The sequence below is a fragment of the Melozone crissalis genome, unplaced genomic scaffold (assembly GCF_028551555.1).
Source record: "Melozone crissalis strain CALT ecotype California unplaced genomic scaffold, PUWL_Pcris_2 ptg000111l_1, whole genome shotgun sequence".
In the NCBI taxonomy this organism is placed as follows: domain Eukaryota; kingdom Metazoa; phylum Chordata; class Aves; order Passeriformes; family Passerellidae; genus Melozone; species Melozone crissalis.
The window spans coordinates 9,860,564-9,876,452 of NW_026535888.1; the positions used below are offsets into that span (position 1 = coordinate 9,860,564).

At 48.5% G+C, this 15,889-nt stretch overlaps 2 protein-coding genes across 4 annotated transcripts; both read left to right on the forward strand.

Annotated features, from left to right (window-relative positions):
- Window positions 1–1,234: 1,234 nt before the first annotated feature.
- OSCP1 (organic solute carrier partner 1) lies at window positions 1,235–13,616 on the forward strand. 3 transcript variants are annotated; one of them, XM_054292559.1, is made up of 11 exons: window positions 1,235–1,368; window positions 3,077–3,106; window positions 7,721–7,875; window positions 8,568–8,735; window positions 9,104–9,184; window positions 9,743–9,846; window positions 10,749–10,877; window positions 11,362–11,431; window positions 12,101–12,237; window positions 12,784–12,847; window positions 13,103–13,616. In XM_054292559.1, exons 1-11 carry the CDS (start codon window positions 1,257–1,259, stop codon window positions 13,217–13,219), a joined length of 1,167 nt encoding a protein of 388 aa, XP_054148534.1. In that variant the 5' UTR covers window positions 1,235–1,256; the 3' UTR covers window positions 13,220–13,616. The 3 variants fall into 3 exon arrangements, with proteins under 3 accessions (XP_054148534.1, XP_054148535.1, XP_054148536.1); XM_054292560.1 differs by lacking the exon at window positions 3,077–3,106; XM_054292561.1 differs by lacking the exons at window positions 1,235–1,368; window positions 3,077–3,106 and adding an exon at window positions 3,112–3,202 and having other exon boundaries at window positions 13,103–13,615.
- Window positions 13,617–13,641: 25 nt separating this feature from the next.
- LSM10 (LSM10, U7 small nuclear RNA associated) lies at window positions 13,642–15,012 on the forward strand. The gene is made up of 2 exons (XM_054292562.1): window positions 13,642–13,663; window positions 14,440–15,012. The coding sequence occupies exon 2, from the start codon at window positions 14,445–14,447 to the stop codon at window positions 14,814–14,816; it is 372 nt and encodes a 123-aa protein (XP_054148537.1). The 5' UTR covers window positions 13,642–13,663; window positions 14,440–14,444; the 3' UTR covers window positions 14,817–15,012.
- The last annotated feature ends 877 nt before the right edge of the window (window positions 15,013–15,889 follow it).

Sequence of the window (15,889 nt, forward strand, 5' to 3'; positions counted from 1 at the left end):
TGCTGGGCAGGTTGGTCTGTGAGAGGGCCTGGGGGCTCCAGCATTACCCTGCAGGTCTGTCAGTGGGAACAGCTCAAGGGCTGCCTGTGCCCTCCCAGCACAGCCAGTCCAGAGGTTTACACTGCCACATCTTCTTAGATATTTATAAATTGAAACTTAAGACATTTAAATTGGACATTATGAATAAATTCTCCCCTCTGAGGGTGGGGAGGCCCTGGCACAGGGTGCCCAGAGAAGCTATGGCTGCCCATGGATCTCTGTAAGTGTGCAAGGCCAGGTTGGACGGGGCTTGGAGCAGCCTGAGACAGTGGAGGGTGTCCCTGCCCATGGCAGGGGGTGGCACTGGATGGGCTTTAAGGTCCTTTCCAACCCAAACCATTCCTCAATGTGCTGGGGCTGTGCTTGTGTGCCGGGATGATCCACACAGGGACTGGGATGGTGGCACAGGGACAGGGACAATGCACACATGGACCGGGGATGATGCACACACAGGTTGTGACAATACACACACTTACACTGGGACAGTGCACACATAGGTTGGGATGATGCACACACGGATTGGGACGATGCTCACGTGGATCACGATGGTGCACACACACCGGAACAATGCACACTTAGAATGGGAAGATGCACACTCCTCACACCAGGATGATGCACACACTCAGATCAGGATGATGCACACATGGATCAGGACAGTGCACACATGGATCACGATGATGTGCGTGCTCACACCGGTATGAGGCACACTCAGATGGGCACGATGTGCACACGGATCACAACGATGCACACTGAGACCAGGATGATGCACACTCAGACTGGGACGATGCACACATGGATCACGATGATGCACACACAGATCGGGATGATGCACACACAGATAGGGATGATGCACACTTAGATCGGGATGATGCACACTCACACCGAAACGATGCACACACGGATCACGATGATGCACACACAGATGAGGATGATGCACACATAGATCAGGACGATGCACACACAGATCACGATGATGCACACACAGATGAGGATGATGCACACATAGATCAGGACGATGCACACACAGATCACGATGATGCACACATGGATTACGATGATGCACACACAGACCGGAACGATGCTCACTCACACCGGGACGCTGCGCAGGCGCGCCCCGCCCGGCCAAGACGGCGCTCCCGGATTGGCCCCGCGGCTGCCCGGCAACGGCGGCGGCGGTGCGGGAGCGGGGCCGGGCCGAGCCGTGCCGTGCCGGGGCCATGTCGGTGCGGACGCTGCCGCTGCTGTTCCTGAACCTGGGCGGGGAGATGCTCTATATCCTGGACCAGCGGCTGCGCGCCCAGAGCATCCCCGGAGAGAAGGCGCGCAAAGGTGAGCGGTGCGCGGCTCCCTCCGCTCCCGGTGCCGCTCCCGGTGTCCCCGGGCACGGCTCTGCCCCCGCTACCGGCAGGGAGAGTGGCTCGGGCTGCTCCGCCCGGCCGTGCCGCTTCCCGGGATGCCACAGAATCACAGAATTACCCAGGCTGGAAAATCCCTTTAATATCACCCAGCCCAACCCCTGCCCTAACACCTAAACCATGGCACTGAGTGCCACCTCCATCTGTTTTTAAACTCCTCCAGGGATGGTGAATCCACCCCTCCCTGGGCAGACAATTCCACTTCCCGATCACCTTTTCAGCGAATAATTTCTTTCTAACATCTCACCCAAACTTCCCTTGGCGCAGCTTGAGGCTGTGTCCTGTCCTGTGTGCTGTGACACAGGGACACGCTGTGCTGTCACCAGAGGATGCTGCGGGCAGTTTCCCTACCCCGATTTCAATAATTACCACAATAATTATCACAGAAATCAGCCCTCAGTGTTCTGTGCTGGCCAGCCCAGCCCGTTGGGTTGAGCTCGGTGAAGTTCCTCAAGTTCCTCCCCAGCCCCAGGGTGTTGCTGAGGTTGGTTCGGGAGGTTCTCACCCAGAAGGAGAAAGTGGAATCCGTGTTGGTGTTTCTGTGCTCAATTCGGGGGTTAAAGCTTCAGAAATGCACTTTTGGACTCAAATTAACCCAGGATTTGGTTATTTTGGCCCAGCTCCTGGGCGATTTGGGGCAGAGCAGGCTGCTTTGCAATGGGAAGGAGTTTCCAGGAATAAATTTGTATTTATGTGTGTGCAAACACAGCATGTGTGTGAATTTCACAGCAATTGTGTGAAATTCAAATACCAGTACAGCTCCTGAAATCCTGGCTTTTATACAATCCCATTTGGCCAAAATCCTCATACAAACAGAGCCTTGTGTCTTCTCGTGGGCCATGAAACTCCAGCTCCCAGCCAAGCAACTCTGAATTTACCACTTCAGTTTAAAGTTTTGCTTTACAAGTCCTTGCACCTCTCTGTCAGGGCACGGGGAATGTGCCTGGGGAAGATCTGTGAGGTTTTAATAAAAAATCAACTTGGTATGAGCTTGGTATTGTTATCCCTTGTGCCTGTCCTTTATGAAGTGCTAAACAACAAAAGGTTCACTGTGTAATTGCTGTGTTGTTTGTGAGGGGGGAAATTTGTAATTATTCATGTGTGTCCTGATGGGACATGTAAATTTGTAATTATTCATGTGTGTCCTGATGAGGGAATGATGTGACACAAGTTTACTGCTGTTAATTCAGGGACAAGTTTAGGATTTTAGTTAAATTAAATCTTGATGGAATATCTGGAGAATTGGATTGGTTTTGTTTGTCCACACATGGATTTTTATTTTTTTCTTCCAAAAAATTGTGCGTTAATTTCACTGAGATGTGGTTCATCCACACTGAGGTGTTTGTTGATGCTTAAAGCTGTTCACTCAAATTTTGGTTACTTGTAAGTGCAAAATGCAGCTGAAAACTAAAATTTGATGTGCCCTGAAGCAGCAGGATTTTATCCAAGGGGAGGGTGAGATTCTCATTCACTGCTGAATGCTGATGAGAAGAGACAAAATCCATTAGTTAGCTGCTTTTTTTTTTTTTTTAAGTTTATTTCTTTCTTATTTTCTTTTCTTCTCCTTGCAACTCTCGTTCTTACATCTTGAACTGCTGTTTTGTTTTGTATGCTTCGTGTAGATGAATGGACAGATGTGGACAGGAAACGAGGTACAGTACCTGCTGTGTGCATGCACCAGTCCAACCCCACGTGCACACCTGGGGCTCATCGTGCCTGAACCCCTGAGGCTGTTCCTGCAGCCTTCAGTCAGTGTCACAAATAATGCTCACCTTAAATTACTGGAAATCAGTGAAAAAAACCAGACCATACCTTAAAATCATATGGCCTCAAAAATCAGCTGTTAATTTAACCGAGATTATAAATGGATCAAAGTTTTTTATCCTGGTGGTCTTGCCTGCAAAAATGGTATTTGTGTTTCTTTACCGCTGTTTTCATGCAAGCATGTAATTGTGTGAGCATTGTGCAGGTCGTTTTTCTGCTTAAACGCAGGAATATTGGGTATATTCCATTTTTTTTAAGGTTTTATCTCATGCATTGCTCAGGGTTTGGACAGGTGAACTCCAGGGATGATCGAAGGCATTCCCATCCCAGCTGCTTTTCCCACCTGTGCCGGTGGTCACACCTGGCAGAGCCATCCCAAAGGAGCAGGAGCCCTCAGCTCATCCTGCCTGGAGCATCCTGAGGGTGGGATTGAGCCCTCGGGTGTTTCCCTCTGGAATCTGCCCTGGAACAGGAACCTGCAGCAGGGGCTGTGCTAAGGAAATGAATCTCTTGAATCTCAGGGTTTTGTTCAGAGAGCATGAGCAGCCTTCTGAGCAGCCCTTTTTTAGGAGGGATCAAGGCTGTGATTTGTGTTTTGCAAAACAAGCATCATTTTGGTAGATTTTAATATCTACTGAAGGTAAATGCTGATGTCCTGGAGTCTGCCCCAGCTTTTTCCTTACCATTCCATCCTGTTTCCAAGCACACCCTTTAGCTCAGAAGTCCAGGGACAGATTCCATCCCATCCCCAACGAGGAGGAGCTGCCCAGAGCTGTGAGGCAAGGGACAGGGCTGGCTCAGGAGCAGGTGCCAGGCTGACCCTTCCCTTCTCCTGAGAGAGAAGAACACTCTGCTCAGTGCTCTGAGGGTCCTGGTGTCACCCCTGGGGCTGTCCCTGGTGGAGCAGTGACAAGGTCCCTGAAGAACCACAATCCTGTGGCACTCAGGGTGACTGTCCAGAACACAGAATGTTCCTTCCGCTGCCCCGAACACCCTCCAGTGAGGCAGAGTAGAAATTTTCCAGGGTAGAAATCCGTTTTGATTTAGGTGAAATGTACATTTTTGAGTTGAGTCTGTAGTTAGGGAACACAGCTATTTAGCCTGACTGCAAAAGCCTAAGCTCAGAGAAACTGCTTCAGTGAAGGACAGAGATAAGAGAAGAGAAAGAGAGTGATAGAGAGAGACAGAGAGACTGCTGTGAGAGCAGATCAACCTGGCCTAAGAATTCTTTCTGATAAAGAACTGTGACAGTGGTCACAAGGGTTCTTGGATGAGGGAAGAGACAAGAATGTTGACTCCATGTTCAGAAGGCTTGATTTATTATTTTATGATATATATATTGCATTAAAACTATACTAAAAAGAATAGAAGGAAAGGTTTCCTCAGAAGGCTGAGCTAAGAATTGAAAAGAATGAGTAACAAAGGTCTGTGGCTCGGACAGAGAGTCTGAGCTATCTGGTCTGTGGTTGGCCATTAATTGTAAACATTCAAGATGGCCCGATCAAAAAATCTACCTGATGCATTCCACAGCAGCAGATAACCATTGTTTACATTCCGTTTCTGAGGCTTCAGCTTCTCAGAAGGGAAAATCTTAAAGAAAAGGATTTTCACAAAAAGATGTCTGCGACAGAAGAACTAGCGGCAAACGTCGCGCAAAATTCGTAAAAATGAGTATGTATGAACCTATTGTGAAATTGCATACAATTTCCTATTTACATATTTATTACATATGCATACATATGTATTTGAGAAAGAGATAAAAAGAGACCTGAAGTTCCCAGAAGTACACATCATTTTAGAAGAACAATTCCCACGTGCGTCCAGCGCTGTAATGAGCATACCAGCTTTGCGACTTTCACAAAAATTGTGGAGTTTTGATTATCTCTGCAAAACACCAGGAAGCACCAGCATCACCCAGCTCTAGCTCCAGCCCCATGTCGTGCATCCCTGTGACACCAGTCTGTCCCCAGACGTGGTGTGAGGAGGCCAGAGCCACCATCACCCCAGCCTCAGCCCTGTCCATCACACACTGTCTGCACTGGTTTCCCTCCTCTCATCCCAGTTACAACCTCCCCTCTCTGCTCAGCTGCTTTCTCTGTGTTGCTTGTGCCATGTCCCTGGGCCAATGCTCCTGTGTCACCTCCATGGCCCCCTTGAGCCCTTTACTGTGTCATTATCAAACATGGGAGTGATTTATTATCAATTTGCCCTTTACCGTGATTGATTTTTTTTTAATGTCGTTCTCAGTTCTTTTTATAACCCACACAAGAGGGTTTTAATTTCAGAAGATAATTTATGACTGTGGTTTTTCTGTTGAGAAATCGGTATACTGGGAGGTAGATGTCTGTCTCCTGCTATTTTGGGTTGTTTGTGGCTCTCCAAAGACAGGAGGAATCTTTCTATGGGCAGCACACACAAGCAGCTTAAAAATATTTTTCTTAATAGCGGTATTAAGCAGAAGTTCCTGTTTTTGTCATAATTGATTCCCTGCAAAATTAACTAGATACTAATATCTACTAGTACTAATATATTTTATTTTCTCCACGAAAAATAGAGGATTTCTGCCTGAGATTGCAAGTAGGGATTGTTTTATGGCCAGTTTGTTTAAAAGGAAGGAGGGACTTTTTTCCCATTTGTAATTAGGTGTATTCTTAGTCCAAAGTGCTCAGGAGCTGGGATCTGTCTGTGGATTTGGGGTGTTTAGACCAGGATTAGGGAGCCCTGTCAGGTTCAGCTGCTGAACTTTGTGTGAGCTGTGTGTGAGGAACCAGCAGATTTAGAGAACCATTTCAGGAGGCCTCTGCCCTTGGGAACACAGCTCTCCCTGCGTAGTCCCCAGGGAGTTTATCCTCTGGGAAGAGATGAAGTGACAGGGAAATTAGGAAATTATCTTTATTTTGTCTGTTGGGGTAGAACAGATGAAAAGCCAGGTGTTTGACCCCCCAGGGAATCATTAAGCCAATAACTCAAACCATTGGTCACTACCACTCTCTGTATGTTCACTTTTCTTCTTTTCTTTCTTTTTTTTTTCCTTATTATTTACTCTGAGATTTTTCTAATCCACAAGAATTGTCTGGCATTATGAGCTTTGTTACAATCATCTGCTTAGCAAAATCCACACTTGTACAGTAATCTGTGACCTGATGTATTCATTTACCTTTTTTTTTTTTTTTTTTTTGATACAGGAATAAATGTTTATTGATGATAACTCTTTAGAATGTATCAGGGAGATAATAAAAGTGGCAGAACCAGCACAAAAGCTCAGGTGCTGCATCTGCTGGAAGCACTGCACAATGTTTTCCATCTTGTTTGCATTAAAAACTCAATAATCAGAGCACAGCACTCACCCTCAGCACTCCTGAGCTCTAAGAACTCCTCAGTAATAAAACTTATTAAAACAAATTTAGTTCCATGGCTAAATTTGCACATTAAAAATTAACCACAAGTAAGGAAGTTTGGAGTTCTGCATTTGAAACTCTAGGGCCTGCAGATGTTTCAGCTGGGAGAGCCCTGAGTGGGTTGATATAGATCCCAGGGATATAAATGCTTTATTAAATACCTGCCAGTGCTAATCTGATTGGAATAAAGATTACAGAGAGCCCTGCAGGAGCTTCTGTTGAGAAGTTAAAAAATAGACTGGTGGTGTCAGAGGGTGTGGAGGAACAGGCACATCAGATCTACCACAATGCAAAACTCTCCTTAGGAAGCACAACTGCAGCTTTTAATATTATTTTTATTCTTTCTAATTATCTGCAGCAGATAATAACACATCAGAGCAGCCTGCATTATTTAAAAATGAAAAGTGCCAACCATAGCTGTAAAAACAGGGCAGCAAAGCCAGCCTTATTCCCACTGGCAAACAGGGCCTGCTGCCTTCAGCTCAGGTGGCATCTGTGCCCTGGGGGACATCAGGTGGCTCAGGCAGAGCTGGATGCACCTGAGCATCACCTCTGCCTCCAGCTCTGCCTCACCTGAGCAGCCCCTCTGCATCCAGCTCAGGTGAGGCTGAGGAAGAGCTGGATGCAGAGGGGCTGCTCAGGTGAGGCAGAGCTGGAGGCAGAGGTGATGCTCAGGTGAGGCAGAGCTGGATGCAGAGCTGGATGCAGAGGGGCTGCTCAGATTGGGCTGAGGCAGAGCTGGATGCAGAGATACTGCTCAGGTGAGGCAAAGCTGGAGGCAGTGGTGATGCTCAGGTGAGGCTGAGGCAGAGCTGGATGCAGAGGGGCTGCTCAGGTAAGGCAGAGCTGGATGTAGAGATGGATGCAGAGATGATGCCCAGGTGGGGCTGAGGCAGAGCTGGATGCAGAGGGGCTGCTCAGGTGAGGCTCAGGTGAGGCTGAGGCAGAGCTGGAGGCAGAGATGCTGCTCAGGTGGGGCTGAGTTGGATGCAGAGCTGGATGCAGAGATGCTGCTCCCCCTCTCCCATTGCGCTCTGTCCCCTGGCATGGAGCAGGACCAGGCTGTTCTGGAGCAAACCACAGAGCCTAACTTTGTCTTTGCAGTGATGAACGACATCATCAGCACCATGTTCAACAGGAAATTCATGGAGGAGCTGTTCAAGCCCCAGGATCTGTACTCCAAGAAAGCGCTGCGCACCGTGTACGACCGGCTGGCCCATGCCTCCATCATGAGACTCAACCAGGCCAGCATGGACAAGGTAACACTCCTGCTGCCCAGCTGCCCTTCACCAGGTTCTGTAGCAATATTTAACCTGTGGTTTTTCCATTTTGAAGTATTTTGGAACAGCTTTCCTTCTGAAAATGACTCTCTGTCATAGTCATATTTTCTGAAAAATCCCTTCGCCCAGGGTTTTTCTTCTGGGAAGCTGAGAAGCCTCAGAGAAAAAGGAAAACAAATTCTTATCTCATTTGTTTCTCCTGTGTTGTGCTCACATGTGTTTGGAGATTGTTTACCCACAGGTGATTGTTTCATTTGGTTTCTGTGAGTTGTTTTCACTGTTTGGCCAATCAGGGCCAAGCTGTGTCAGGACTCTGGCAAGAGTCACGAGTTTTCATTATTATCTTTTTGACCTGTAAATATCCTTTCTGTATTCTTTAGTATAGTTTAGTATAGTCTTCTTTTATATAATATAGTATCATAAAATAATAAATTAGCCTTCTAAGAACATGGCCCAGATTCATCATTCATCAGGGAACCTCACAAATACAATAATATTGCTCACTGAGCACTGGTGGCATTGGAGACCCAGCAGGAAGGCTGGGGATGGGACTGCAGAGCTCTTGTTTTTTAAGAAATAAACCTAAAATGGTTCCTTGTGCCACAGGAATCCTGGCCTGACTGAATCCCCCTCTCCATGTTTCCAACCAACATTCCTGTGTTCCTTTGCAGCTCTACGACCTCATGACCATGGCCTTCAAATACCAAGTGCTGCTGTGCCCTCGGCCCAGGGACGTTCTGCTGGTCACCTTCAACCACCTGGATGCCATCAAGGATTTCATCTCTGACTCCCCTGGCATTCTGAACCAGGTGGATGAGACCTTCAGGAGGCTGATCGAGGTAAGAATCCTCAGGAAAAGGGTGGGACACACTGTGGTTTGATTTTATGGGTTTTGTACCTCTTAGAGATTAATTACTACATTGGAAAGGGTTGAGTCAAGTGGTATTCTTTTACTGGCCCAGTTAAAATCAATGTGTTGCTTATTCAGTCTGATTTAAGTTTCCACTGATTTCAGCAGAAATTAAATCAGACTTTTAGTGGCAGACAATAATTATTGATAATAACCAGCAGCCCCCTCACAGCATCTCTGTTCCCCCTGATAATTTCCAAGTAAATCAGAATATTCAGCTGTACTTGTTTGTTCCCTCTTTCCCTGGCTGGATCATGGCACACCTGCAACCCTTGCATGATGATTTTCCTTTTCCAGACCTACAACCCTCTCTCTGATGGTGAATTCCAGCTCATCAGGCAAACACTTCTCATTTTCTTCCAGGACATGCACATCAGGGTAAGAGCCCAATCCAGCTAGGCAGGGAGAATGACAGGGAGTTTGGGGTTGGAATGTAAAGGGATCTGCTTATAAACACTGCAGGTTTGGGTTTGTTGTTTGTGTTTTTCAATCATCTTGATGTGCTTGTAATTGCACTCAAATTTCATAAATTGAGCACATATATTGCAATATTGCTGAATAATTCTACAATGTTATGAAAAAAGGAATCTCTGCTAGTGTGATTTAGATGGATAAATCCATTTTTCCTTTTAGAAGAAACTTGGAAGAAGATAGGAAATCTGAGCATGAACTGTTGATGTTCTCTAAACAAATTGGCCACACTCACATGCATGAACAGGATGTAGTTTTTAATATAATGTTTTTAACGTTAGATCGTTCTCTGGACCACAATTCCACATCGCTGGCTGTGTAAATACATCCCTACACAGACCAAGAGCTCTGGGAAACCTTCCCCAGCCCAGGCAGAGAATCTCAGGCTCAGATTTCAGGGAATTGGGATGGGAAGGTCCGTAGAGGATTTCCCCAGGGTGTGATGTTTGTGATGTCCCTTTGCAGGTCTCCATCTTCCTGAAGGATAAAGTGCAGAACTCCAATGGTCGCTTTGTGCTGCCAATCTCAGGGCCTGTCCCCTGGGGCACAGAGGTGCCAGGGCTCATCAGGTGAGCTTGTGCCACGTGTGGGGCACAGGGAAGGCTCAGGAATCCAGCTCAGACTGACAATCCTGTTGCATGGATAGCTGAAACTCCAGTAAATACTATTTATGGGGCCTTTTAAAATAATAATAATAATAATAATAATAATAATAATAATAATAATAATAATAATTATTATTATTATTATTATTATTATTATTAATAATAATAATAATAATATTAATATTATCTCAAATAAGTACTATTTAAGGGGCCTTAAAATTATTATATTATATTATATTATATTATATTATATTATATTATATTATATTATAATGTTTATGTATTATTTGTATTTAGTACTATTTAAAGGGCAGAATTTTGGGACTAAATCACCCAGCAATGAAAAGCTGAGCTGCTTTTGGGAGTTTTCTATCATAATAAATTAGCTGTTATTAATTTATCCCATAACAGAGGCATTTAGCAATGTACAGATTTATTATTATTACACAGATTATTATATATAATATAATGTTGTCATTGTTATTGTTACTGGTAGTAGTAGTAGTAGTAGTAGTAGTAGTAGTAGTAGTATTAACTATTTAAAGGGCAGAATTTGGGATTAAGTTGCCCAGCAATGAAATGCTGAGCTGCTTTTGGGAGTTTTCTATTATAATAAATTAGCTATTATTAATTTATCCCATAAAAGAGGCATTTAGCAATGTACAGAATTATTATTATACAGAATATTATTATACATAATACAGTATTATGATACAGAATTATTATTATTATTATTGTTATTATTTTGTTACTGTTATTATTATTCTACAGAATAGAGTTTTATTCCTCATGCATAAAGCAGAGGAATTAGGTACTAAAATCAGGACTGAAGCTAATAAATATTTCAATTATATCTCGTTTTTAAGGATATTCAATCACAAAGGAGTGGAAGTTAAAAGGGCTGAGTTCAGCACTGCTGGGAATTATGTTACTCCACAAAGGGAAGGATCTTTTGAGCTTTATGGAGACAGAGTCCTCAAACTTGGAACAAATATGTGAGTAATTTTTGTTCTGTGTAGAAACCTGAACCAAATGCTGATGGGTTGGCCAGAAACACATTTTCAGCCTGGTGTGGTTTTGGGATCTTTTGCTTTAATTATCAGATTGACTTTGTTACAAGGTGCTGTCCTGTGCGGACAGTGTAAAAAGAGCTGCAAAAAACAGGCAAAACTTTGATTTATGTCTGAGGAAAGAGTGTTCTCACCTGGTGCTGCATCTCATGTGAAATGTGATTTAATGTTACCACAATCAAGAAATCCTCTCTGTTTTCCATGTTGGCTTTAATGTACATTTTCTATCCAAAGAGATCTATGTTTCTCCTCACAGCTTTGTCCCTCACACACCTCACTGCACCACACTGAGCTGCAGCTTCTCATTGCAATTGTTCAGTCTTCAGGGAAATATCCTAAAATTCTGCATCCCTCTGGTTCTGTGCCTGGTCCCAGAACAAGCTGTTGTTGATGAGTGTTTTCCCTGCAGGTACAGCGTGACCCGGCCAGTGGAGACACACATGTCAGGATCTTCCAAAAACCTGGCATCCCAGGCAAAGGTCAGTGCTGTCCTCCTCCTGTCCCTGCTTAAACTGGCCAAATTCTGAGTCTATAAATATGGGATAAGGTCAGGGAAGCTTTTCTGGTCTCAGAGCCTCAGCCAATCCTCCCCAGTCCTTTAAAGCCAGGCCACATTTTCCCAAAGAATACACACACTCCTGTAAAGATATTCTTGCTTCCATTTTAATCTCCTCAGAAAACAAAGTTGGCTTTACAGATTTCTCACCTGTCCAATTGAGCTGGAAAAGTATCTTGTGCTGAGTCTATAAATTCAAGCAGCCATTTCCAGCATGGAGCTGGTGATTACTGATTATCTGCACAATCTGTCCCAGGGAAAACAGGGAAATAAATGTGTTTATATCCCTCTGGAGGACATGAATGGAATATCAGGAATATATGAAGGACATGAATGGAATATCAGGAAAATATGAATGACATGTATGGAATATCAGGAATATTTGAAGGACATGTATGGAATATAGGAATATATGAAGGACATGTATGGAATATCAGGAAAATATGAATGATATGTATGGAATATCAGGAAAATATGAAGGACATGTATGGAATATCAGGAATATATGAAGGACATATATGGAATATCAAAGCTCCTTGCAGCCCAAATCTCCCAGATAATTGCCCAACAAACCCATTGCTGTTTCCTGCAGGAGAACATAGCCCCCAACCCTCTTGCTAAAGAAGAGCTGAACTTTTTGGCCAGGCTGCTGGGAGGTTTGGACATCCAGAAACCTGCTGGTGATTCAGGATTTCGGCTGAACTTGTTCACCACCGACGAGGAGGAAGAGTATGCTGGAATCCTTCTGGGTTTGGGTTTGGGTTTGGGGTGCCTTGTGGGGAGCCCTGGAGAGCAAAGCTGGCCCTCAAAGAGCTTTAGGGTCAGAGCAGGGTGTTGTTATCCTGCTCCTGATGTCTCCTGTGATGCAGCATTTCTCCCAACGCCACTGGACAGAAATTTCCCTCCAGCCATTTTAGCAGGATGTTTCTATCTGCTTGTTTCTGCTGCAGAAATATTCCTGCTGTTCTGCCCTTTACAAAAATATCTAGGACAGGGAGAAGCCTCTAAACTGGGGTGAATACATTAATTTGGCAAGTAGGAACAGAGACATTGCCAAACTTCATGGAATTCCAGAATGGTTTGGGTTGGAAGAGTCCTCTAATTCTACTCTGCCATGGGAAGGGACACCTTCCAGCAGACCAGGCTGCTTCAAGCCCCATCCAGTCTGGCCCTGTGAGCACCCTCTGAGCATCATTTGTGCCTACAGGAGCCTGATGAAGCCTGATTTTAATCATTTCCATGGGATTAACCACTCTTTTCATGTTTTTAATCAAGACACGCTGCACAGACCAGACCAGAGGAGCTGTCCTACAAGGTTATCAACATTGAAGCCACACAGGTGTGTAACATGTTTCACATCACTGGTTCTCACCATCCCTAAACACATTTTTGCCCATTTCACTTAAGCTCTTAACTAAGTAATTGCCAATTTTCTCCCAAGACAATGGAATTGGTGAATATTTACTAAGAAAACTTGAATCCTGACAAACACCAGAGGAAGTTTTAGCCGAGTTGGGGTGTAGAAGGGGCACGTCCCAGGGGAGCCCAGCGGCGGGCGCTGAGCGCGGTGTCCGTCTGTCTGTCCGTCCCGCAGGAGCCGGCGCGGCGGGCGGAGCTGTCCCGCATCCTGGGCGAGCTGGACGTGGCGGAACCGCGCCCGGGCAGCGCCGGGAAGGGCGAGGACCTGCTGGCACTGATGGACGGGCTCTGAGCGGGACAAGCGGACACCGGGACATTGGGACACGCGGACATCGGGACACGCGGACACCGAGACAAGCGGACATTGGGACACGTGGACACTGGGACAAGTGGACACCGGGACAAGTGGACACCGGGTCTTGGGGACATTGAGCAATGCGGACACAGCGGGACATGTGGACACCGGGACATTGGGACAAGCGAACACCGGGACACGCAGACATCGGGACACACGGACACCGGGGCATTGGGACACGCGGACAGCGGGACACGCGGACACCGGGACTTGGGGACATTGGGACACCGGAACACGGACAGCGGGACTTGGGGACATTGGGACGCACGGACACCCCGCGTGGCCGCCCCGCCCCTTTCCGCCGTGGGCGGGGCGAGGGGCGGGGCCGCGCGTGCGCGAGGGGCGGGGCGGCCCGGGGAGCGCGCGGGAAGGCGGCGGCGCGTGAGTGCGGGGGGGGCCCGGTGTGCGGGACGGGGGGGGGATGGGGACAGCGAGGGGACAGAGGGGAGACCCGGGAGGGGACAGCGAGGGTGGAGCGGGGGTGAGGGCAGGGACAGGGCGAGAGGGACACGGAGCGCCCCGGCGGGCGGGGAGGGGGAGGAACGTGTGCCGTGGGGGTGGGCGAGGGTGTGAGAGCAGGTGAGTGTGAAAGGGGCCGTGTGTGTGCAGGTGGACGTGTGAGCGGTGATGCGTGTGCAGGTGAGAGTGCGAGGGGCGATGTGTGTGCGTGCAGGTGAGCGTTTGAGGGGTGGTACAGTGGGCAGGTGTGTGTGCAGGGCTTGGTCCATGTACAGGTGTGAGGGCAGGATTTGGTCCATGTACAGGTGTGTGTTCAGGGGCTGGTCCGTGTTCAGGTGTTTGTCAGGGGTTGGTCCATGTTCAGGGTCTGGTCCATGCTCAGGTGTGTGTGCAGCAGTTGGTACATGGGCAGGATTTGGTCCACGGGCAGGTCAATGTGCAGGGGCTGATCCATGTTCAGGTTTGTATTCAGGGTCTGGTCCATGCTCAGGTGTGTGTGCAGGGCTTGGTCTGTGGGCAGGATTTGGTCCACGGGCAGGTGTGTGTGCAGAGGTTGGTCCATGTGCAAGGTTGGTCCATGGGCAGGATTTGGTCCATATTCGGGTGTGTGTGCAGGGCCCATGTGCAGGGACTGCTCCGTGTGAGGCACAGCGGGCAAGTGTCCCCAGCCCCTGTGCCCAGCCCCTGTGCCCCCACAGCCGCCATGGAGGTGAGCCACTCAGTGAAGGAGCGCACCATCGCCGAGAACAGCCTGGTGATCCTGCTGCAGGGCCTGCGCGGCCGCGTCACCACCGTGGAGCTGCGCGATGAGAGCGCGGCCGCGGGGCGCGTCACCAGCGTGGACGCCTTCATGAACGTGCGCCTGGCCGAGGTGACCTTCACGGACCGGCAGGGCGCCGTGTCCCGCCTGGACGAGCTCTTTGTGACCGGCAGGAACATCCGCTACGTGCACATCCCCGACGAGGTGGACATCCGCGCCACCATCGAGGAGCAGCTGCAGGCCATCCACAGGGTGCGCTACTTCGGGGCTCGTGACAAGGGACGCCGGGAGTTCCTCCCTGCCAAGCACAAGTGAGGGCCTGGCGCTGCCCACAGCAGCCAGGATGGGCCTGGGTGGATGTGCTCCTCTGATGGACTGCCAGCTCTCTCTGTCCCAGCCAGTGACATCCCCCAAGGGACATTTTCCCCCAAGGACTTGAGGTTCTGCTGTTCTCCCCACCTGCAGAGGAGCAGGACTGGTTTTTGTAGTGAATAACACCATTTAAAGGCTCTGTGGTCTCTCCGCTCATTTTGTGTTCCATTGGCAGTTACTCATGTCCATCCTCCAATGGTCAAAGAACTCTTGACATCCCACTGCCCCTGGCTCAGCCTTTGCTTGCCCACTGAGCAAAGGACTTGCTGTCACCAGCATGGCCACCCTGGAGCCGCTGGTGCTGAGCTGGACAGGGGCTGGTTCTGGTCTGTGCTCATCTTCCTCCTGAGCCACCATTCTGGAAGTATTCAGCGAGATAGGGGAGGGAACATGCAGGGGAAGGGGCAGCACTATCTGCCTCAAAAAGCAGGAATGTGCTTCACCTAGCACACAGAATGCTGGCACTGCTGGCTCCTCTGCTTCCTCCATCACCAAACTCTGCAGCCCACCAGGGGTTGGGATCCCGCAGGACACGGAGCTGGGGGCTGTGCCCTGGGGGTGCTCGTTTGCACGGGCCGGGCAGGGCAGCAGGGCAGGGCAGATCAGGGTGCCCAACCCGGGGGGTTCCAACCCCGCCAGTCTCAGTCTGGGGCTCAGAGTGTGGGAGTTCTGTGGTCCCAGTCCGGGGTGTCCCAGTCGGGGGGACTCAACCCAGGGTACCCCAATCTGGGGGTCCCAATCCGGGGGTCCAAAGCCAGGGTGACTCAGTCGGAGGGACCCAACCCAGGGGTCCCAGCCCGGGGGTCCCGGTGCCGCCGGGCGGGGCTCTGTGGGCGTGGCCCGCTGGCTCCATGGGCGGGGGCATCTCCGCAGGCCCCGCCCTCTGGCCAATCACGGCGCGTTCGAATCTCCCGCGTGCTCACCAACCCTGCGGGCTCCTGGCCCCGGTCTGAGCCAATCAGCGCCGGATTCATCGCACCACAACCAATCAGCGTTCGCTGCTTGCTTCCCTCTCC